This window comes from Oncorhynchus gorbuscha, linkage group LG19, assembly GCF_021184085.1.
Source record: "Oncorhynchus gorbuscha isolate QuinsamMale2020 ecotype Even-year linkage group LG19, OgorEven_v1.0, whole genome shotgun sequence".
NCBI classification, from domain to species: domain Eukaryota; kingdom Metazoa; phylum Chordata; class Actinopteri; order Salmoniformes; family Salmonidae; genus Oncorhynchus; species Oncorhynchus gorbuscha.
In genome coordinates, this window is record NC_060191.1 from 21,636,100 (window position 1) to 21,658,491 (window position 22,392).

Below are 22,392 nucleotides of genomic sequence, written 5' to 3' on the forward strand. Positions count from 1 at the left end.
CCCACCAAAGTCTCTGTTTTTCCAGAAACATCTTAGTAAATTAAAATGGAGGAATGGGAATAGAAAATATTTTATTACCTATTGATGTCTTAAAAGTATCTGAAGTGCCTTCCAAAGTACACATTCTCATCAATACCAAATGGAAGGTAGTTTAAATGGATTTAACCAGCATGTGAAATGGCCTGTTGGGGGTAAATATTGGTATGTGGTTCACTTGGACTCGAAGAAACCGTGCACATATTCAACCATTTCTGCCAGAAATGCTTGTTTCAGGATAAATCACAGGCAAATAATTACAGTATTCATAGTAAGGATGAACAATAAAACGCTTGATTTAAAAACAAACCATGTCATTTGTGCAAATAAAGACTAAAGTCTGGAGAGGGAGGTGTCACCTCTGCTGCTGAGCTACATGGTAATTGGTCGTCGGCGCTTTGCTTTCACGGTCAGGGGAAACGAAGATTGTGTCATTAAGTTCCCTTTCTGATAACCGCCACAGCCGCCGCGCCAATGGAACAGAAGATCTTAACTGAATGACTATGCCATTAGCAAAGAAAAGTGCCTAAGGGAAATTAACTGGAATGGTGCATAATTAAGATAATAGCTCTATTTGCACATGGCAGCATTAAAAAGCACCAAAACCGACTGAATCACATTCAATTATGGGTTCCGTTACTCTTTTATACAACACCTTTTGCTGTGGCGGTCAATTTTGAGACCTTTTTATACAGCAACATACTGAACAGCTTGAGGTATAAAAGGTTATTGCTCAATTATTTTAAGGAACTGTGGTCCTGGAGGATTGGGCCACTTGCACCAAGCACATGTTCAGTCGGTACTGCAAAAGAAGGTACTTTCTCTAGTCTCCACATCCATACGGTTCCCTGGCCTTGTACGTTAACAATTCAACACATGAACATGTACCCAAATGCCTTTTTAATTTGTTGATTTAGTATGGTTGTTGCTACTATGCCTTCTGGCAGCATACATTAATTATTATTATTTTGTACGCTTTGACAGTTTTTGACCTTGAACTGTACTACAAATTCTGGCATAGTTTATTTCTGTGTGCTTGGTTCTGTCTGTCTTCTGCAGTTATTAGCTTGTTGTGTTAACAAGCTAATAAGTTGAGGAATAAATTACACTCTCTTAAACTTTTTGTGCTCTCTTGTCTCTGGCTGCACAGCAGATGTCAAAGGTGGAATAGAGAGAACATTTTAGACATTCTGCCGAACAGACACACTCCTACACACAGTGAGTGCTTGCCAGAAAATAACCCACAATTTAATAAATACTGTAAGTGAACAGCATGGGCCCTCCTAGAATGGTCTGAGTTTTGTGGATTTTTGTCTGTCTCATGCGCAATCAAGCAATGTTCCCTGTAACTGAGGTCAGCAGCGGTAGAACACTGTCATCGGCTTGTCTCTGTCATCATGAGTTGGATAAATGACACAGGCTGATCACCTGTCTGCATCTGCTCGTCAACTCAACTGCTTCCCTGATGTCAGGGAGAATTACCAGGGCTGGCGATAGCCCGGGGAGGGAAGGTCACCGATTTGCCAGAGATTACTGTAATCGCCATACAACAAGATAAAGGTTTTGGCATGTTGGCACAATCTCTAGATTGTCTGGAATCATGTAATATAGACCATGTTAAATGGGACATGGGGTGCTCTAGTCCCTCACAGCCACTGCAAGGAAAGGTCATTCAATATATATGGAAATTATGTCTGGTCTCCGTTACTTATGGATCACAGCTTGTTACATGGATAGTTTCCAGTAATGTTGGTGTGAAGTGGAACGGTGTATGAATGGAGAAGACCTGCAGTACACCGCCTCCATAAAAACAACATTTTGTAAGGGTTCCTTTGTGTCAGCCAGCCTAGTATATTTTATATTGAAATGGTGTTATTTGTATTTATTATGGAGCCGCAGCAGCTAATCTTTCTGAGGTCCGGCAAAATTAAGGCAGTAATGAGATGTATTTCAGAATAGATTCTTTGTCCACTGTCTATGGGCATGTAAGAACATATAAGAGCATGCATGAAATTTACATGGTTCATTATGATATGTATGTGGTTTGTCCATGTCGTCGTTCAACATCATGTAGACGATCTAGTCAGTGGTTTTGTGTCTGTGGTCATATGAATAGCCATCTTCTGTTAATTGAAAATGTCTATATGTATGCCAGATTTACCAGTGTATTATTCCATTTAGAATATGGCATGATAAAAGATGAGATACAACTTGTATCATGTTAAAAAGGAATCAACCATGCCTAGCTAACTGACAAGCATAACATGTTTTAGCTTGGCATTCCATTTTTAAAAAATTGGATTCGAACAAGATGATAAGTGGTTTGAAAGCAGAGTAAATCGGGCCCGAGGGGTTTTATTTGGGGATTCTGTTGGGTTGCATTCTGTTGCGGAGGCAGCACTCCAGCTGTCGGGAGCCATTCCCACATGAGTGTAATCGCAGAGGATGGCTAGTGGTAGATTCTCACGGACACCCGCACACTAATGCATCCCAGATTCTTGGAAGAAATGACCCAAATACTCTGTGACTCAAAGAAATCTACTGACGTACTGTAGATTTATTATAACTCTCGAGTCGCACAGAGGATATTATTGTAAACCGTAGCGATTTCATGTTTAATGTCATGTGTATTAAACTCCTATGTCTGCATTAAAGGATGAGTGTTTCCATAGTAGAGCGAGGAGAGCTCTATTACTGTTGCGAAATCGCAGTATTCGGCTATAGGCCTATATGCAGTCAAATTAGTCACTGGTTAGATCTGGGGTTAAAGTCTAGCGACTTGACGTAAGATTTTGAGCAGGCACATTCATTCCCTCTAAATGTTAAGCATCTAAAATTGCAATTCTTTGACTAGCATTAAAATCATTGGGCATTTTAAAGTGGTTCAGTAATGATTACTTATACCCCTTGCACAGTTTTGGGCTTGGTGAATAGGATCTGCTATAAAACATCTCTATTCATCCCATGACCAAAGCAGGATGTAAGGGTGAGCAGAATCTCCCTTGACACCTAAACCTGGCCATTCAGGATGCTGATTCAGTCGATATCCTTAACCTAGACAGCTTCTCTCTGTCTCAGTCCGATGCTGTGGCCTCGGCCCTGCTCTCCCACTCCACTGTTCTAATGAGACACTGTCAGTCAGGTCCTGAATGCTTAGGCAGCCTCCACAAAGCACCGCAATCCCTGCTGCTGGGGTGGGGGGGTGGTTGCCGGGCAACCTACAGTCGTGGCATGTACTTTAAACTATTGACAGCCTTTACCCAGAGGTCCGTGTGTTGTCAGATCTACACAGAGGTGGTGTAGAGTGGATCCTCTGCCATGCTGTCTCATCTATCTCATCTGGGCTGGAAAGTGATCGGCCTCAAAGGACATGAAAGAGTCCCTGTATCTGTGCTGCTTTGAAAAGGATCACACATCTGGCACAGTGGGAGGTATTTATTTTTTATTATTGCATCAAGCTACAATGAGTTTTTCACCTTGAATCATGTTTTATGTAGGCGCTTGATTTAAATTTGATTTTTTTCCGTGAGTATTGAAAAGGAAATTGCCTACAGCTAAAGTGTGCGTTCAAAATGGCACACTGTAACAAAACCCTTTACAACGGAAAATGAAAACCAGTAGTTCTCGTTGTATAATTTCACATACAACCTTCCCATTTTACTCATCTTTCTTCTGTTTCGGGCCTTATGAATATGACCCATTAAATTTGCAGATTACCTCTGGTGCAGGGATGTGTAGATGAGTAAATAACTTCTTCCCCCACCCACATAAAAACTATTCTCCCTGTGTCTGGTTGCAACTCATTTTCTCCATGAACAGTGCAGGGGTTACCTCACCCACCAAGCAACATCAGAACATTTCTTCATTACAGCAAGCTATTAATAGGCCACATCTGCCCTGTTGCAATGCACTGACAATGAATTTTTCCCAATATGGTCTCCAGATGATATGCTTAAGTCATTTCCAAATCATACCAGTATAAAACAGATTTCCTTTGTGCCTCATCAAGATAAGTCCATATTTGCATTGCTCTTATGGGCACAAAACAGCTATTGAAAAATATTCAAGTTCCTTAACTAATTAAAGAAGGCTTTGAATAGTTGCTTTAGAAAAATAAATAGTATAAGACGAAATCTGAATGGGTTGACACTCGTCCTTTCATTCTATTTGTGAAGACTGATCCATTCTCATGGGCATGCACTGAGTCAGACACTTGTTTGATACGCAAGTCGCGCTATTTGAGGTTATTATGTTGTGGAGAAATCATAACTTGCTAGTCATTTCATTCTGACATGGCCACCTGGAAATGTCAGTCACAGATTATTGGTGCTTGTCAAGATGAACAAAGCGATTGGTGACTTTGCTAGTCATGCTTTTTCTGTGCTGCTGCAATCCTGCTCCCAATCTCTAAGTATGTGTGAGCATCTGTGTGAGCAGTCGTCGGTGTGTGTGTGTGTGTGTGTGCACCTGTGGGTTTGGTCGATGTTAAAGTTCATGTACAGTAATGACATGAAATCTGAGGAATTGCTCATTTGTCCTGGGATTTCTGATCTGGTCGGTGTTCAAGACAGTCTTCTGTTGGGGGAGGGTGGAGACTTAATATGGAAATTACATTAATTACCAGACTATCCAACAGATGTGACCCTCACCCCACTCAACATAACTACACATCTAATAAAGGACCTTCAAGATACAATTACATTTGTGTGTGTGTATATATTGTATGAATTGACATAGCTAAATTGTTCTCTATTTGTGAAATGATAATCCTCAATCCAACTAACAAACTGTTTATTTCAATGGATGGATGATTATATTAGCCTTTGAATGTTGCACATTTTTGGGGGTTTAAGAATGTTTCAGATTTTCTTTGGTAGCACAACCTAGATAGCTTGAGTGATAATCATTGAACAGAACTAAATCTCAGGCTAAAAGTACAAACTGAGAATCTCAAATCTCTGCTTCATTAACTCGTCAGAAACTAGCATTTCCTCCTCTCTTGCTCACTTGGACTCAGACTGTCTACTCTAGGCTACTCTGTCAGTAGCCGGTTGTCAATCCCAATGCCCTGAGTTGCTTAACATATTGACATGTTTCTGTTTCAGCGCCGGCCCCAAAGGAGACAACATCTATGAGTGGAGGTCAACCATCCTGGGACCACCGGGCTCTGTTTACGAGGGAGGGGTCTTTTTCCTGGACATCGCCTTCACACCTGACTACCCCTTCAAACCACCCAAGGTCAGCACCCACCACCACACTGTGACCACAAATGGTTTATAGCTTTAGTGCCATTGTGCTGCTCTCTTCCTGTGTGGAGAACTCTTGCTTTAATGTAATTTCAACAGCTAACATGATTTTCTGGAAATCTGGTGTGCTCCGCCAAGCCTTTACCAGTTCACTGTTCATATTTTCAATTCATTCTTTATTAGCCTTTTCATGAAACGTACCCTGTGGAGTATTTTCGGTTGTTGAGTGGATGTCATTATCATTGTATGAAATGTGCTTTTGGATATCTCTTTGCTTCTTATAACCCAATTTCCCTCTCACTGGCTTTCATTTTGGGTTCTGACTCTCTCTGTTTCCTCCCCCCTTCTTTCATTCTCTCTTTTTGTCTCTGTTTCTCTCTGAGCTGTGTAAGAACCGGCTCTGCTGTTTGACAGCAGACTCAAACAAATCCACAGGCTCTGCTCAGTGTAGCCAGAGGGCTCAAGTGTTTTGTCCCACTGTGATCTGTAGCCAGTCCTTCCGTCACTATAGCACATGATACATGCTCCATTGGAGTTTTGCTGTATACTATAGACTCTTACCATAGCTTTTTTCAAGCCCCTAACTGAAACTCCAGTTTGACAAGCTTGTTGGGCAGATTGGAAGTATAAGATTCAGTTGTTAAGGTTAGTGGGGCAGAGTGCACCATTGTGGGGTTATTTATAATGAATGTCCTGTTCTCTGTGTGTTCAGAATGCCAAGGCTCATTAGAAGTTTCCTCTGCAAGGTCAGGGTCAGTCTGTCCAGATGTTGGTGATTGGAGGACTGGGCTGGTGTCAGGTGTCAGGCCTAAACAGATGTCAGACTCACGGTCAATCAGAAACATGATAGTAAACTTAACAGGGATGTTTGTGTGGATGTTTCTTGTACAAAGGTTTGACGTCAGCACATTTGAAACCAAATAAAGTAATTTTGACCCCTTATTTGAATCCCTGTTAAAGTCTTATGGGAATGATTGTTTTCCTCTCAAACTAATATATGTAATGGTTATAGCGAGATTAGAGATGGGCATGGGTTTTTCCTGGGGCCATTTCATGACAATTATACATATTTTCTGCATATTGGTAAATGCACCATGCTGCCTCCTGTTGGCTATATTAAAGCCTATGGAAATTAGAAGGCATATGAAAATTCTGGTATTTTGTTATGGTATATCGAAGGTCTGCAGCCGTGTTATAAGGGTTGTCACCATCTGCTCAACGAAGAAATTACACATACTGCTACTTTATTTTGTCCAATTCAGACTATTCTACTGTCAGTATTGCTGCTGAACCAGGCTTCTAAACTATAAATGCTGTCTTTTCCTGTACTTACCAGGTAACGTTTCGGACAAGGATCTACCACTGTAACATCAACAGTCAGGGGGTGATCTGTCTGGACATCCTGAAGGACAACTGGAGCCCCGCCCTCACCATCTCCAAGGTGCTGCTGTCCATCTGCTCTCTGCTCACAGACTGTAACCCAGGTAAGAGACCCGTCAATGTCCACATCAGGATCTGCAGTGTTCTCATTTCAGCTGGTGATTCATGACTGATTTTAAATGACATTTGAGTTTACACTATCTACACACAGAGATAGCGATAGTGTAAACTCACCGCATGAAGCATTATCACCATCTCTGTGTGTAGATAATGTAAACTCACAGCATGAAACATCTATACACAGAGATGGTGATAATGTTTAATTGATAACTGTCTGCAGCTCTACTAGCAGAGTTCTAGTGTTCCCTTCCCCAGGGACAGTAGCTCCGTTGCTGTTGAACCTGTTGATGGATTTTAAATTGTTTTTTTTTAAAGTCCTTATTCATATTTTAATACAATGTAATAATATGCTCTAAACTCTCTCTGGTCCAAAAACTATACACCTGTGAAATGCTATTCATTAATGCATGCTCTGATCTGCATCCTTTTCCTTTTGTCATTGCAGCGGACCCTCTGGTGGGGAGCATTGCCACACAATACCTGACCAACAGAACGGAACATGACAGAATAGCTAAGCAGTGGACGAAGAGATACGCCACATAGATCCCCGTCTGACTTTTCCACTGCCCCCCCCCCCACACACACACACCCCTCACCCCCACTGTACCTCTCTACCTCTCTCCCCAGCCTTTCAAAGCACACTCACTAAGTGCAACGGTATACCTGTAATCCTCCCCCTAAACTTTGTATCTACCTTTTTATTTGTAAAGAACTGTCCTTTGTTCCTTGTTGACTTGAAAGCTTCTTTTTTTATACAAAGAGTAGATTGGGATTTTATTTTCCAATATCTGAATGTTGGAATTGTATTGAAAAAATACTATTATTCTGATGAGTATTGTCCCTCAACTATACAGTAGGTATCCTTTTTTCATAGTGGCTCCAGGAACAAAATGCAGATTATATACTCTTTTTACTGTACCCTAGGTTCTTTTGTGTTTTTTAAATTTCCTATTCCAGTCATCAATGTTATCTGCATGGAACAGGAGGAAGATTTGCATCAAATGACATGTCATGCTCTTCTGCGCTCTTTGGTTTTGTTTGTACTGTATGTATTTTTTCAAACGCTTTTGAGGCAGACCACAGAAATATAGGTCTGCTTGTGAAAGAGGCAGGACTTGTACATTTACTGGCTACTCTGGCATGGCAGGGTGGTTTGTTATGACTTGTATTAATGAAGCACCCAATAAAACACTGGTTGGCTTGTGACTATACTCTCTGTTCTGTAACTGTGAACCCTCTGTGGTCTGTGACAGGTGTTAAAAGGATCATCTCTGGACCTATCAGTCTTCTGCCTCATGACTGACTGACACACATTGCCACTGCCTGTGCATATAATGAACTCTGGGGAATCCAGGGAATCAGTGAAACCAGGGTAAAATAGACTACATCAGAACAAACTGCATTACAGGTCTAGGTTAGAGGTGGGCATGAACCATAGACCATATATGAACCTCTCTCTCACCCTGACTTTGTAACACCATATTCAGTGATACTCCACATTTTATATTGGCCCTCATCCAACAAGTGCTTTTTCGTGCATATTTTTCAAATGTATGATATCAAAATGTCATCAGTCTACCATGACCTAATATTGAATGATCCCTACGCGCCGATATACTGTCATCATAGTGAGTGCGCGATATGATTCCACTGCACCCGCGGCACTTCCGTTCCACAGAAGGCGATACGCACGAGCTCAGGCAGTGGGGAGATCCAGACACAAAGGAGGTAATTTGCTACTTGGCTAACGTTACTTTTAATATTGAATAGGTCTCATGATTTATAAAATACATTGACGTTCAATGAGTGTATTCAACTTGTTTTGTATTGGAAAAGACGGCTAGTTAACGACTCGACAGACACATTTGTGGTGACACTGCCTGGCTCAGGAAATAAATCTAACGTTAGCTAGCTCAAGCTAGTAATGTTAGTAGCTAAGCTAGCTTTACTGTATGGTGTAACGTTGTTTGCCTTATAGCTAGATAGCCAACTAACGTTAGCTAAGTTAAATATCTCAGAACGTTGAAAGGTTGAGGTGGGCGTCAACTTTCATGTAACTACAATATTTTGCGAACTTTGGCTACGGTCTGGGCAGTCAAACGGTCGGCTAATAAGGGGGGGGGCGAGGAAATCAGGTCGGCGGTTTGTGACTAGCGTTAACTAGCTAGCTAGATGGTTATGCTAGCCAACTGTTAATGTCCACATAGTTAACCAAACCTAGTCCAACCAGCTTGACTTGGCACAAGCAGTTGCAAACATAAACTCCATTTGTTCCTCTGGGCGCTTTTATTATTAGCTGACGGTAAATGAGCTACATTTTCACATATCATTCATGATCTATTACATTTGGGGAATCATGGAGGCTTGCCATATCAGGGCTGGCCAACATTGTTTGCGCAACCAACCATAATCACAATATTATTGCCAGGGGTGGCAGCTAGCCAGTTACTTATATTTCAACTGAGCACAAGCCAAGCAGCAAGCAGTATGGGACTCCCTAACCCAGTGGTTCCCAACCAGGGGTACTTTGCCTATCCACAGAGGGTACTTGAAGAATCAAGAGACCATAGGCCTGCTGGTAAAATGCACATGAGGGGGTACTCTGGGCAGAGCAAAATTCTGTTGGTGGTACAGTGACCGAAAAAGGTTAGAAACCACTGCCGTAACCTAACGTAGCAGGTGTAAAAGCTCAGTTGGATAAACTGTATCCCTGAAAAGCAGATGCATCAGGTTGTTGGCATCTCCGCTAAGCCTAGGGACTCCCTAAAAACATGCCACCTCAATACAGCTATGACCGGAAGTGACTTTTCCTAGCAGGTTAGGAAAGCATTTTCACTAAACCTTTTCCTAACCTTAACCTAATTCTCCTAACCAGCTGCGTTAATTCTCCTAACCTGCTGCGTACATTCTCCTAACCTGCTATGAAAAAGTCACTTGTCGTAGCTGTGTTGAAGTGGCTTGTTTTTAGGTCTTCTCAGCAAGCTATGTTGAGGTAGCTGTTTTTTCCTAGAATGTCTAAGGTGCTCTGTCATAACTGTAACGTAACTTCATTTTGCAAATAGCTTGAAAGCAATTTCATTTGTCAAAGCTACTGTTTTTTGTTCTTCAACTGCTGCATCACAATCGCATTGTAGGTTCCTGCTCATTTCTTGTCCAAACCGGTATGTCAGATGAGGAGTCGCGTGTCAGCACCAGCTCTTCATCTTCTTCCTCCAATCAAAACAAACCGAAGGACACACCTTGCAAGAAACGGGAGAGCAAAGCCAGTATGAGCAAGACCTCCAAGCTGCTATCCACCAGCGCGAAGAGGTAACACCCAAACCTCATGAAATATTGTCTGGTTGTCACACACAACACCAACAAAGTGACAGTCAGAGGGGTGGGTTAATCTCCTAGATGATATTCTCTGTACTTTATTTGTGTTTTAAAATATTCTAGCCTCACTGTATTCGACCATGGCTGAGAAAATAAAGGTGTGTAAAGATACGGCTGGGCAATCAATGATTGATCTGAAGGCATGTTTGTTTCTGCAGGATTCAGAAAGAGCTGGCAGATATCACGCTGGACCCTCCGCCAAACTGCAGGTTGGTTTTATTTGAGCTCATCTTCTCTGTTCTAATCCGTCCATAGTCTTTCGTATTGCCATGGTCAATACCAACATGCGACTCTCCAAACAATAATGATTTGACCACTTATTCATAAAGGCTTGCATTACTTTCTGATTTTTCTCATGTCCCATATGCTGATAAAATAAAACTGCACCTTCTATTTTGATCAAAATGTTTAGACTTGAAATGCCAGGCTGGATTAAGATGGTGGGAAAAAAGGTGTTTAGAAATCAACCAAGTATGATTTTTCGATACCGATTTATTGGCGGACCAAAAAAAAGCTGATACCGATTAATCGGACAATTTTTCTATATATATTTGTAGTAATGACAATTATACAATACTGAAAGGACAATCATTTAATATAATACATAAAATCTATTCTATTAGTCTCAAATAAATAATGAAACATTCTCAATTTGGTTTAAATAATACAAAAACACAGTGTTGGAGAAGAAAGTAAAGTGCAATGTAAAAAAGTAAAAATAAACATTGAAGTTCCTTGCTCAGAACATAAAGTAAAAAATAAAATAAAAAACATTTTAACTTCTTATGGCTGCAGGGGCAGTATTGAGTAGCTTGGATGAAACGTGCTCAGAGGAAACTGCCTGCACCTCAGTCCCAGTGGCTAATATATGCATAGTATTATTAGTATTGGATAGAAAACACTCTGATGTTTCTAAAACTGTTTGAATGATGTCTGTGAGTATAACAGAACTCATATGGCAGGCAAAAACCTGAGAAGAAATCCAAACATGAAGTGGGAAATCTGAGGTTGGTCGATTTTCAACCCAGCCCCTATTGAATACACAGTGGGATATTGGTTATTTTGCACTTCCTACGGCTTCCACTAGATGCCAACCATCTTTAGAAACTTGTTTGAGGATTCTACTGTGAAGTGGTACCGAATGAGAGAGAAATGAGTCAGAGGTCTGCCAGCAGTCACGCTGGTCACGCGCATTTCACATGAGAGGTAGCTGCGTTCCTTTGCTTTTCTGAAGACAAAGGAATTCTCCGGTTGGAATATTATTGACGTTTTATGTTAAAAACATCCTAAAGATTGATTCCATACATCGTCTGACATGTTTCTACGGATTTCGTCTGCAACTAGGGAACGCGCTTCATGACTTTGGATTTGTTTACCAAACGTGCTAACAAAAGTAGCTCTTTGGACAAAAATGATGGACATTATCGAACAAATCAAACATTTAATGTGGAACTGGGATTCCTGGGAGTGCATTCTGATGATCATCAAAGGTAAGTGAATATTTATAATGCTATTTATGACTAATGTTGACTACCCAATATGGCGGATATCTTTTTGGCTGCTTTGTAGTCTGAAAGCTGTACTCATATTATTGCATGGTTTTGCTTTTTCTGTAAAGATTTTTTGAAATCTGACACAGCGGTTGCATTAAGGAGAAGTGTATCTATATTTCCATGTCTAACAATTGTATTTTCATCAACATTTATAATATTTCTGTAAAATTATGTGGCTTTCTGCAATATCACCGGATGTTTTGGGAACTAGTGAACATAACGCACCAATGTATACTGAGATTTTTAAATAATATATAATATAATAATATATGCCATTTAGCAGACGCTTTTATCCAAAGCGACTTACAGTCATGTGTGCATACATTCTACGTATGGGTGGTCCCGGGGATCGAACCCACTACCCTGGCGTTACAAGCGCCATGCTCTACCAACTGAGCTATTTTAAATATAAATATGCACTTTATCGAACAAAACATACATCTATTGCGTAACATGAAGTCCTATGAGTGTCATCTGATGAAGATCATCAAAGGTTAGTGATTAATTTGATCTCTATTTGTGCTTTTTGTGACTCCTCTCTTTGTCAGGAAAAAGGGCTGTGTTTTTCTGTGGCTTGGCTCTGACCTAACATAATCATTTGTGGTGCTTTGGCTGTAAAGCCTATTTGAAATCGGACACTTTGGTGGGATTAACAACAAGATTACCTTTAAAATGGTATAAAATGTATGTTTGAGGAATTTTAATTATGAGATTTCTGTTTGAATTTGGCGCTCTGCACTTTCACTGGCTGTTGTCATATCAATGCCGTTAACCACTTGCTCCTACCTGGCACGCAGGCGTCCCATCTAGAGCTCTGGAAATGCAAATGCGCTACGCTAAATGCTAATAGTATTAGTTAAAACTCAAACGTTCATTAAAATACACATGCAGGGTATTGAATTAAAGCTACACTCGTTGTGAATCCAGGCAACAAGTCAGATTTTTAAAATGCTTTTCGGCGAAAGCATGAGAAGCTATTATCTGATAGCATGTAACACCACAAAAGACCCGCAGGGGACGTAAACAAAATAATTAGCATATTCGACGCTACACAAACCGCACAATAAAATATAAAACATTCATTACCTTTGACCATCTTCTTTGTTGGCACTCCTAGATGTCCCATAATCACTATTGGGTCTTTTTTTCCCGATTAAATCGGTCCATATATAGCCTAGATATCGTTCTATGTAGACTGTATGATAAACGGAAAAAAAGAGCGTTTCATAACGTAACGTCATTTTTTAAAATTCAAAAAGTCGACGATAAACTTTCACAAAACACTTCGAAATACTTTTGTAATGCAACTTTAGGTATTAGTACACGTTAATAAGCGATAAAATACATCAGGAGGCGATGTAACTTCTATAGGTGTCGTCTGGAAAAAAAAACATGGCCGAGAGAGCTCGACCAAAACATCCGGTCGGAGAACGGAGGGAAGGAGTTCCCTTGAACCGGTTAGAACAAGAATCAATTGCGAATCAAATGACAAGACTCTAGACAACGTGTGGTAGCTGTAGGCGCTGAAACCTCGGTCTCATGTAATTCGGTTCACTTTGAACAATTCCTGGAAGTAAGCGCAAGGATATTTATTTCCATTTTCAGTGATCAGGTTTTCCTGCGCTATTCGATGAAACTCACGCTCTGTTAAAGTCACAGCCGTGATTTAACCAGTTTTAGAAACATCAGAGTGTTTGCTATCCACACATACTAATCATATGCATATACTATATTCCTGGCATGAGTAGCAGGGCGCTGAAATGTTGCGCAATTTTTAACAGAATGTTCGAAAAAGTAGAGGGTCGACTTAACAGGTTAACGGGATTGCAACCCTAAGAAGTTTTAAGTTCCTTGCTCAGGACATGAAAGCTGGTTGTTTCAATACTCCCAGTTAATAAGTTTTAAGTTGTAGTTATAGGAATTATGCCGTGTCGACTATTTCTCTCTACCATTTTGTATTTCGTATACCTTGGCCTATTGAATGTTCTAATAAGCACTTTAGCATTGCCAGCCTAATCTCAGGAGTTGATAGGCTTGAAGTCATAAACAGCGCTGGCAAACGCAATAAAGTTTGAATGAATGCTTACGAGGCTGTTGCTGCCTACCACCGCTCAGTCAGACTGCTCTATCAAATCATAGACTTAATTATAATATAATAAACACAGAAAGATGAGCTGTTTGTCATTAATATGGTCAAATCCATAAACTATCCTTTCGAAAGCAAAAAGTTTATTCTTTCAGTGAAATACGGAATCGTTCCGTATTTTAATGAATGGGTGGCATCCATAAGTCTAAATATTGCTGTTACATTGCACAACCTTCAATGTTATGTCCTACTTGTGTAAAAGACTGGCAAATTAGTTCACAACGAGCCAGGCGGCCCAAGCAGTTGCATATATCCTGACTCTGCATGCAATGAACGCAAGAGAAGTGACACAATTTCCCTAGTTAATATTGCCTGCTAACATTAATTTCTTTTAACTAAATATGTAGGTTAAAAAATATATACTTCTGTGTGTTGATTTTAAGAACGACATTGATGTTAGGTTAAGTACATTCGTGTAACGATTGCGCTTTTGCTAAATCATCCATTTGGCGAAGTAGGCTGCGATTCGATGATAAATTAACAGGCACCGCATTGATTATATGCAACGCAGGACAAGCTAGTTAACCTAGTAATATCATAAACCACGTGTAGTTAACTAGTGATTATGTGAAGATTGTTTTTTATAAGATAAGTTTATTCCAACTTCCGCGACGCATATAAGGCCCTGCCCCACTCTCCTTTCGGAAAAGCTGACCACGACTCCATTTTGTTGATCCCTGCCTACAGACAGAAACTAAAACAAGAAGCTCCCGCGCTGAGGTCTGTTCAACGCTGGTCCGACCAATCTGATTCCACACTCCAAGACTGCTTCCATCACGTGGACTGGGATATGTTCCGTATTGCGTCAGACGACAACATTGACGAATACGCTGATTCGGTGTGCGAGTTCATTAGAACGTGCGTTGAAGATGTCGTTCCCATAGCAACGATTAAAACATTCCCAAACCAGAAACCGTGGATTGATGGCAGCATTCGCGTGAAACTGAAAGCGTGAACCACTGCTTTTAATCAGGGCAAGGTGACTGGAAACATGACCGAATACAAACAGTGTAACTATTCCCTCCGCAAGGCAATCAAACAAGCTAAGCGTCAGTATAGAGACAAAGTAGAATCTCAATTCAACGGCTCAGACACAAGGTATGTGGCAGGGTCTACAGTCAATCACGGATTACAAAAAGAAAACCAGCACCGTCACGGACCAGGATGTCTTGCTCCCAGGCAGATTAAATAACTTTTTTTGCCCGCTTTGAGGACAATACAGTGCCACTGACACTGCCCGCAACTAAAACATGCAGACTCTCCTTCACTGCAGCCGACGTGAGGAAAACATTTAAACAGGTCAACCCTCGCAAGGCTGCAGGCCCAGACGGCATCCCCAGCCGCGCCCTCAGAGCATGCGCAGACCAGCTGGCTGGTGTGTTTACGGACATATTCAATCAATCCCTATCCCAGTCTGTTGTTCCCACACGCTTCAAGAGGGCCACCATTGTTCCTGTTCCCAAGAAAGCTAAGGTAACTGAGCTAAACGACTACCGCCCCGTAGCACTCACTTCCGTCATCATGAAGTGCTTTGAGAGACTAGTCAAGGACCATATCACCTCCACCCTACCTGACATCCTAGACCCACTCCAATTTGCTTACCGCCCAAATAGGTCCACAGACGATGCAATCTCAACCACACTGCACACTGCCCTAATCCATCTGGACAAGAGGAATACCTATGTGAGAATGCTGTTCATCGACTACAGCTCGGCATTTAACACCATAGTGCCCTCCAAGCTCGTCATCAAGCTCGAGACCCTGAGTCTCGACCCCGCCCAGTGCAACTGGGTACTGGACTTCCTGACGGGCCGCCCCCAGGTGGTGAGGGTAGGCAACAACATCTCCACCCCGCTGATCCTCAACACTGGGGCCCCACAAGGGTGTGTTCTGAGCCCTCTCCTGTACTCCCTGTTCACCCACGACTGTGTGGCCACGCACGCCTCCAACTCAATCATCAAGTTTGCTGACGACACAACAGTGGTAGGCTTGATTACCAACAACGACAGCACTCACAAACTTCTACAGATGCACAATCGAGAGCATCCTGTCGGCTGTATCACCGCCTAGTACGGCAACTGCTCCTCCCACAACCGTAAGGCTCTCCAGAGGGTAGTGAGGTCTGCACAACGCATCACCGGGGGGCAAACTACCTGCCCTCCAGGACACCTACACCACCCGATGTCACAGGAAGGCCATAAAGATCATCAAGGACAACAACCACCCGAGCCACTGCCTGTTCACCCCGCTATCATCCAGAAGGTGAGGTCAGTACAGGTGCATCAAAGCTGGGACCGAGAAACTGGAAAAACAGCTTCTATCTCAAGGCCATCAGACTGTTAAACAGCCACCACTAACATTGAGTGTCTGTTGCCAACACACTGACTCAACTCCAGCCACTTTAATAATGGGAAATGATGTAAAATATATAACTCGCCACTTTAAACAATGCTACCTAATATAATGTTTACATACCCTACATTATTCATCTCATTTGTATACGTATATACTGTACTCTATATCATCTACTGCATCCTTATGTAATACATGTATCACTAGCCACTAACTATGCCACTTTGTTTACATACTCATCTCATATGTATATACTGCACTCAATACCATCTACTGTATCTTGCCTATGCCGCTCTGTACCATCACTCATTCATATATCTTTATGTACATATTCTTTATCCCCTTACACTTGTGTCTATAAGGCAGTAGTTTTGGAATTGTTAGCTAGATTACTTGTTGGTTATTACTGCATTGTCGGAACTAGAAGCACAAGCATTTCGCTACACTCGCACTAACATCTGCTAACCATGTGTATGTGACAAATACATTTTGATGTTGATGTGATGTGATGATGTGCTAGCTAGCAACTTACAGTGGCTGCTTGCTGCACTCAAGTAACAGGTGGTCAGCCTGCCACACTGTCTCCTCGTGGAATGCTATGTCATCGGCGTCCAAAAATGCAGATGTACTGATTTGTTATGAACATTTTTAATCGGCCATGCCAATTAATCGGTCGACCTCTATTAGAAATCTACATGACGCTGAATTTTTACATCTCCCACGTTATATTGGATCACCCTTGTAGTCATCACTCCCTAGATAATTCCCAAAACATGTTCAGCATGTACCAAGGATAAAGGCTGATCTGCTCTGAGGAAATCAATATGGGTCATGATACAGAGGCACGTCATCAGGGATTGGTTGTGAATGGAGGCTTCTTCTTTGACGCTTGAGAGAAAATGTACTGTTCTCTCAAGCAATATAAAGCTGTGTGGTCACCAAGCGAGTGTAACCCCAAGGGATAATAGGCTCTAAACAGTTTGACAGACACGTTTTTTTGCAGATGCAGTAGTTTAAAGGGACAATCGATTAATCAATTTTGGGACTTCTGAATTAATTACATGTACCCATAACTTATTCTATAACCTTATGAGCTTAGTTCAACTCATCAGAACCCAAAATATATATGGTTGTTTCACTCCAATGGTTGTAAACAAAGTAAATGTTAACCATGTTTTGAGGCTATATAGTGATTGTTAAAACTATCATTTTGAAATATTGTATGGTCAGTCTCAGCATCCATTGCTCTGTCTATGAATTTGAGTGGTTACATTTCTCTAGCCCTTTTAGCTTTTTACATAAGCGGGTGGGGAGAATGCTTTGTCATTTTTGCAACTGCTGATTTGCAGCTTTAAATGATCTGTTCCTTGTGGCAATGAGACAAAGTACACACACACACACACACACACACACACACACACACACACACACACACACACACACACACACACACACACACACACACAAGTGACCTGAGCCATAACAATAACAAAGAACGTTGTCTGGTTTACACCAATTAGGGAGACTGTTCTCCTTTGGTTTACCTGGTGGGTAATGACAAAGGAGTGGGCTATAGCACTTACAGATCTGTGACCAGGCTAATAGTTAAAAATAATCTGTAACTTTCTCATTTAATACCAGCGCTGGTCCCAAAGGAGACAACATCTATGAGTGGAGGTCAACCATCCTGGGACCACCGGGCTCTGTTTACGAGGGAGGGGTCTTTTTCCTGGACATCGCCTTCACACCCGACTATCCCTTCAAACCACCCAAGGTACTAGGCAATCGTCAGCTTCCAGTCACTACTTACTCTCTACCAAACAGTCATCTTGGTTTAGTCCCGCGCAATGAATGGGACAGATTTACTTAGTATTAATTTGCTTGTTCGTCAGGGTATACACAGCAAAAAATGCGACCGGCGATGACGCCAGTGTTTCTGTTATATTACGCTGCTGCTAAATTGTTGCCGCCACAGCAAAAAAAAGAAAACAAAAAATGAGACTCGCTTTCCAGATGCTAGAGAGCTATTTGCATGTGTGCCTCTGTTTGTGCGTAATGTGTGTGTGCGAGTCGGGTCATTTCCAGAGAAGGAGGAGAGACAGGTAGCCTATGCAATTTGATACACAACAGCAACACAAACTAAATAGACAATTTGAAACATAGCTTGTAGCTTGGCTAGTTAGCTCACTAGTTAACTTTTCCGTTCTAAGTTTAATTCCATGTGCTAAAAACGAATCCAAACGTTTCATAAAAATTTGCTAAAATGAAATTCTATTATACTTGGATTGTTTTGTCACATTTGATCATTTCATTACAATATGGAATTTCTTTTTGAGAATGGTGAAATGAGGATGACTGAATTTCCTCCCGTTTCTAGAACACAGCAGGCAGCATATCTACAGTACTTACCATCCCTGCGGTTTGACAGGTTTTCCCTGTTAACATGTGGAAGTACTCTCATTAACCAACACCTCCACTTGGGTGCCAGAACAGTCTATGGATGTGATTTTCTTTCACAGTTAGATATTTTCTGCCTTGTGTGTTTAAATGATTCTGTGAATATTGGTTAGTCCCATATTGCTCCTCAGTAGTTGACGCTTGAATTAAGTCCAGGATGACAAGTATCACAATTTTGAAAAAATGGCAAAAATGAAAACACGAAGTAGACCAAACTCTTTGGTCCTTTAAAGCCTTTTGTATAGAGCCTCCCGAGTGGCACAGCGGTCTAAGGCACTGCATCTCAGTGTTTGGTTCCCAGGCTGTGTCACAACTGGCCAGGACCAGGAGTCCCATAGGGCGGCGCACAATTGGCCCATCGTTGTCCGGGTTGGGGAGGGATTGTCAAGGGGGGTTTTACTTGGCTCATCGTGCTCTAGTGACTCCTTGTGGTGGGCAGTGCGCCTGCAGCCTGACTTCGGTCGTAAGTTGAACTGTGTTTCCTTCCGACACATTGGTGCAGCTGGCTTCCCGGTTAAGTAGGCGGGTGTTAAGAAGCAAGGTTTGGTTGGTCATGTTTTGGAGGACGCATGATTTGACCTTCGCCTCGCCTGAGCCCGTTGGGGAGTTGCAGCGATGAGACAAGATTGTAATATCACGATTACAAACAAAAAAATGGCGAATAAACCTGCTGTATGTAAAACAATTGTGATGTAGCTTGGAAAATAAATGTGACTGGATAACAACGAATTGATGTTTCTTTCCAACATTAGAGCTATTTTGCTAAAGAAGTCAAATCTGCTTTGTTTTGTGTCCTTGCCACAATACTAACAAGTATTGCGATACTGGTATCATTCCGGCCCTAGATGTATTGTCTTTTGCCCCAATAAATGTTGATCCACTTTAATAAATAACTATACTGAACAAAAATATAAATGCAGCATGTAACAACTTCAATGATTGTCTTGAGTTACAGTTCATATAAGGAAATCAGTCAATTGAAATAAAATCATTAGGCCTTCATCTATGAATTTCACATGACTGGGCAGGGGCGCAGCTAATCAGAATAGGTTTTTCCCCACAAAGGGCTTTATTAGAGACAGAAATTCTTCTGTTTCATCAGCTGTCCTGGTGGCTGGTCTCAAACAATCCCGCAGGGCTCCCGAGTGGCGCAGCGGTCTAAGGCACTGTGTCTCAGTGCTAGAGGCGTCCCTATAGACAGCCTGGTTCGAATCCAGGCTGTATCACAACCAGCCGTGATTGGGAGTCCCGTAGGGTGGCACACAATTGGCCCAGCGTCGTCTGGGTTTGGCCGGTGTAGGCTGTCATTGTAAATAAGAATTTGTTCTGAACTGACTTGCCTAGTTTTTAAAAAAAAAAATTAAGAGGCAGGATGTGGAGGCCCTGGGCTGGCATGGTTACATGTGGTCTGCGGTTGTGAGGCCAGTTGGACGTACTGCCAAATTCTCTAAAATGACATTGGAGGCAGTTTATGGTAGAAAAATGAACATTTAATGCTCTGGTGGATATTCCTGCAGTCAGAAGGCTAATTGCACACTCCCTCAAAATGTATTTCTGGTGTTGTGTGACAATACTGCACATTTTTAGAGTGGTCCTTTATTGTCCCCAGCAGAAGGTGTGTGTAATGATCATGCTGTTCAATCAGCTTCTTGATATGCCACACCTCTCAGGTGGATTGATTACCTTGACAAAGGAGTAATGCTCACTAACAGGAATGAAAAGCAATTTGTGCACAAAATAAGCTTTTTGTCCATATGGAAAATGTGTGGGATCTTTTATTTCACCTCATGAAACATGGGACCAACACTTTACATGTTGCGTTTTATATTTTTGTTCTGTATAGATTTTGATCTGGATCTCTAGCCTTGTTATTATGTTTAATATGCACATGGCATGTATGTTTTCTACTTTTATTTTTCCTCAAGGTAACGTTTCGGACAAGGATCTACCACTGTAACATCAACAGTCAGGGGGTGATCTGTCTGGACATCCTGAAGGACAACTGGAGCCCCGCCCTCACCATCTCCAAGGTGCTGCTGTCCATCTGCTCTCTGCTCACAGACTGTAACCCAGGTAAGATATCCATCGGGGAGCCTAATTGGCTTCCTTGTCCCCTTTTACTTGTTTCTCTTCAGATCTGCGTCTGTCCCAGGCTGAAAATATGATACCAGAACAAATATGAGTATTCCTGACTCTCCAAGGGTCAAATTGAATCTGCAGGTAACATGGTAAATAGCAAATACCTGTCCATTTCTTTGGTGGCATTTTGTGCTCAGATATGGATTACTTTTTTAAAAGTTATGGGTATCACTTTGAGGCCCACACATAATGCCTTATATTGCATGTATAATTCATAAGTAGTTATAAAATGCTTATAATTCATCACTTGGAGCAAAGTAATTGTTTCAAGATTCACCACCCTCTAACTGTTATTTCCCTCATGTTGATTTTCACTTTCAGCTGATCCCCTGGTTGGAAGCATAGCCACCCAGTACACGACAAACAGAGCCGAGCATGACAGAACAGCCAAACAGTGGACGAAGCGGTACGCCACATAGGCCCATAGAGCACAGCCGTGTGGGGGGGATTTCTATTTCAGATTTTTAGTACTTTATTGTCTGGTATATTTTTTGGTTTCTGATTAAGTTATCTGTGCATATATGGAAATAAAGAAAAACAATGAAAATATATGTAATGTCATATATTTTATTACTCTCTGTAGGATACTCCACTGCTTAGCCTATTGCTAATCTCCTGAAATATAGTAGGCTGTCCCTCAAATAAAATGCAGAAACAGTGCCATTAAAAACATGGATTTCACCTTTTAATATGGAACTACAGTACAGTTGTACCACAATAGCCACGAAATTTAAGTACTCTTTTACACAGTTCTGTTGTCCATGTTTTACTTTTAATAGCATTTAGTTATTGCAAAATAACATGGTAATCTCTCACTTGAAAGGCCAATGGAATTTGGTGCTAAAGGAACAGTGCAAGCTCATATACATACCGAGTGTGCTTGGTTATGGTCAGATGAAGGAATAGTGATAAATTGCCTCTACTGCAGTGTTTTCAAGAAATATTCAGACCCCTTAACTTTTTCCACATTTTGCCTTATTCTAAATAGGGATTACATTGTCGTCGTCGTCGTCCCCCCCCCCCCCCGTTAATCTACACGTAATACCCATATTGTCAAAGCAAAAACAGTTTTATATAAAAAAATATTTAAACCTTATTAAAAAAAATCACTCAGGATTCAGACCCTTTTACTAGGTACTTTGTTGAAGCACCTTTGACAGTAATTACAGCCTTGAATCTTGGGTATGACGCTACAAGCTTGGCACATGTTTTGGGGGAGTTTCTCCCATCCTTCACTGCAGATCCTCTCAAGCTCTATCAGGTTGGATGGGGATCATCGCTACACAACTATTTTCAGGTCTCTCTAGAGATGTTCTATCAGGTTCAAGTCCGGGCTCTAGCTAGGCAACTCAATGACATTCGGAGACTTGTCCCAAAGCCACTCCTGCATTGTCTTGACTGTGTGCTTAGGGTCGTTGTCTTGTTAGGGGAACCTTCACCCCAGTCTGAGGACCTGAGCAGGTTTTCATCAAGGATCTCTCTGTGCTTTGCGCCGCTCATCTTTCCCTCATTCTGACTAGTCTCCCAGTCCTTGCCACTGAAAAACATCCCCACAGCATGATGCTACCACCACCATGCTTCACTGTAG

General features: G+C 41.5%; 2 protein-coding genes across 3 annotated transcripts in view; both read left to right on the plus strand.

Annotated features, from left to right (window-relative positions):
* Window positions 1–7,988, plus strand: part of LOC124005190 (ubiquitin-conjugating enzyme E2 E2) — a 30,488-nt gene extending 22,500 nt beyond the window's left edge. For both annotated transcript variants that reach the window (XM_046314194.1, XM_046314193.1), the window contains exons 4-6: window positions 5,142–5,274; window positions 6,619–6,766; window positions 7,228–7,988. In XM_046314194.1, the coding sequence (XP_046170150.1) occupies window positions 5,142–5,274; window positions 6,619–6,766; window positions 7,228–7,325 (379 nt within the window). In that variant the 3' untranslated portion in view covers window positions 7,326–7,988. The remainder of the gene's footprint in view (window positions 1–5,141; window positions 5,275–6,618; window positions 6,767–7,227) is intronic.
* Window positions 7,989–8,373: 385 nt separating this feature from the next.
* Window positions 8,374–21,355, plus strand: LOC124005191 (ubiquitin-conjugating enzyme E2 E1-like). Its single transcript, XM_046314195.1, has 6 exons — window positions 8,374–8,510; window positions 9,917–10,091; window positions 10,316–10,366; window positions 17,850–17,982; window positions 20,591–20,738; window positions 21,126–21,355. The coding sequence occupies exons 1-6, from the start codon at window positions 8,378–8,380 to the stop codon at window positions 21,221–21,223; spliced, it is 738 nt and encodes a 245-aa protein (XP_046170151.1). The 5' UTR covers window positions 8,374–8,377; the 3' UTR covers window positions 21,224–21,355.
* The last annotated feature ends 1,037 nt before the right edge of the window (window positions 21,356–22,392 follow it).

Coding starts and splice junctions, on each gene's coding strand:
- LOC124005191 (XM_046314195.1), top strand. CDS start 8,378: ATGATCCCTACGCGCCGATATACTGTCATCATAGTGAGTGCGCGATAT. Junction 10,092..10,315: donor CTATCCACCAGCGCGAAGAG/GTAACACCCAAA, acceptor TTGTTTCTGCAG/GATTCAGAAAGAGCTGGCAG. Junction 17,983..20,590: donor ATCCCTTCAAACCACCCAAG/GTACTAGGCAAT, acceptor TTTTTCCTCAAG/GTAACGTTTCGGACAAGGAT.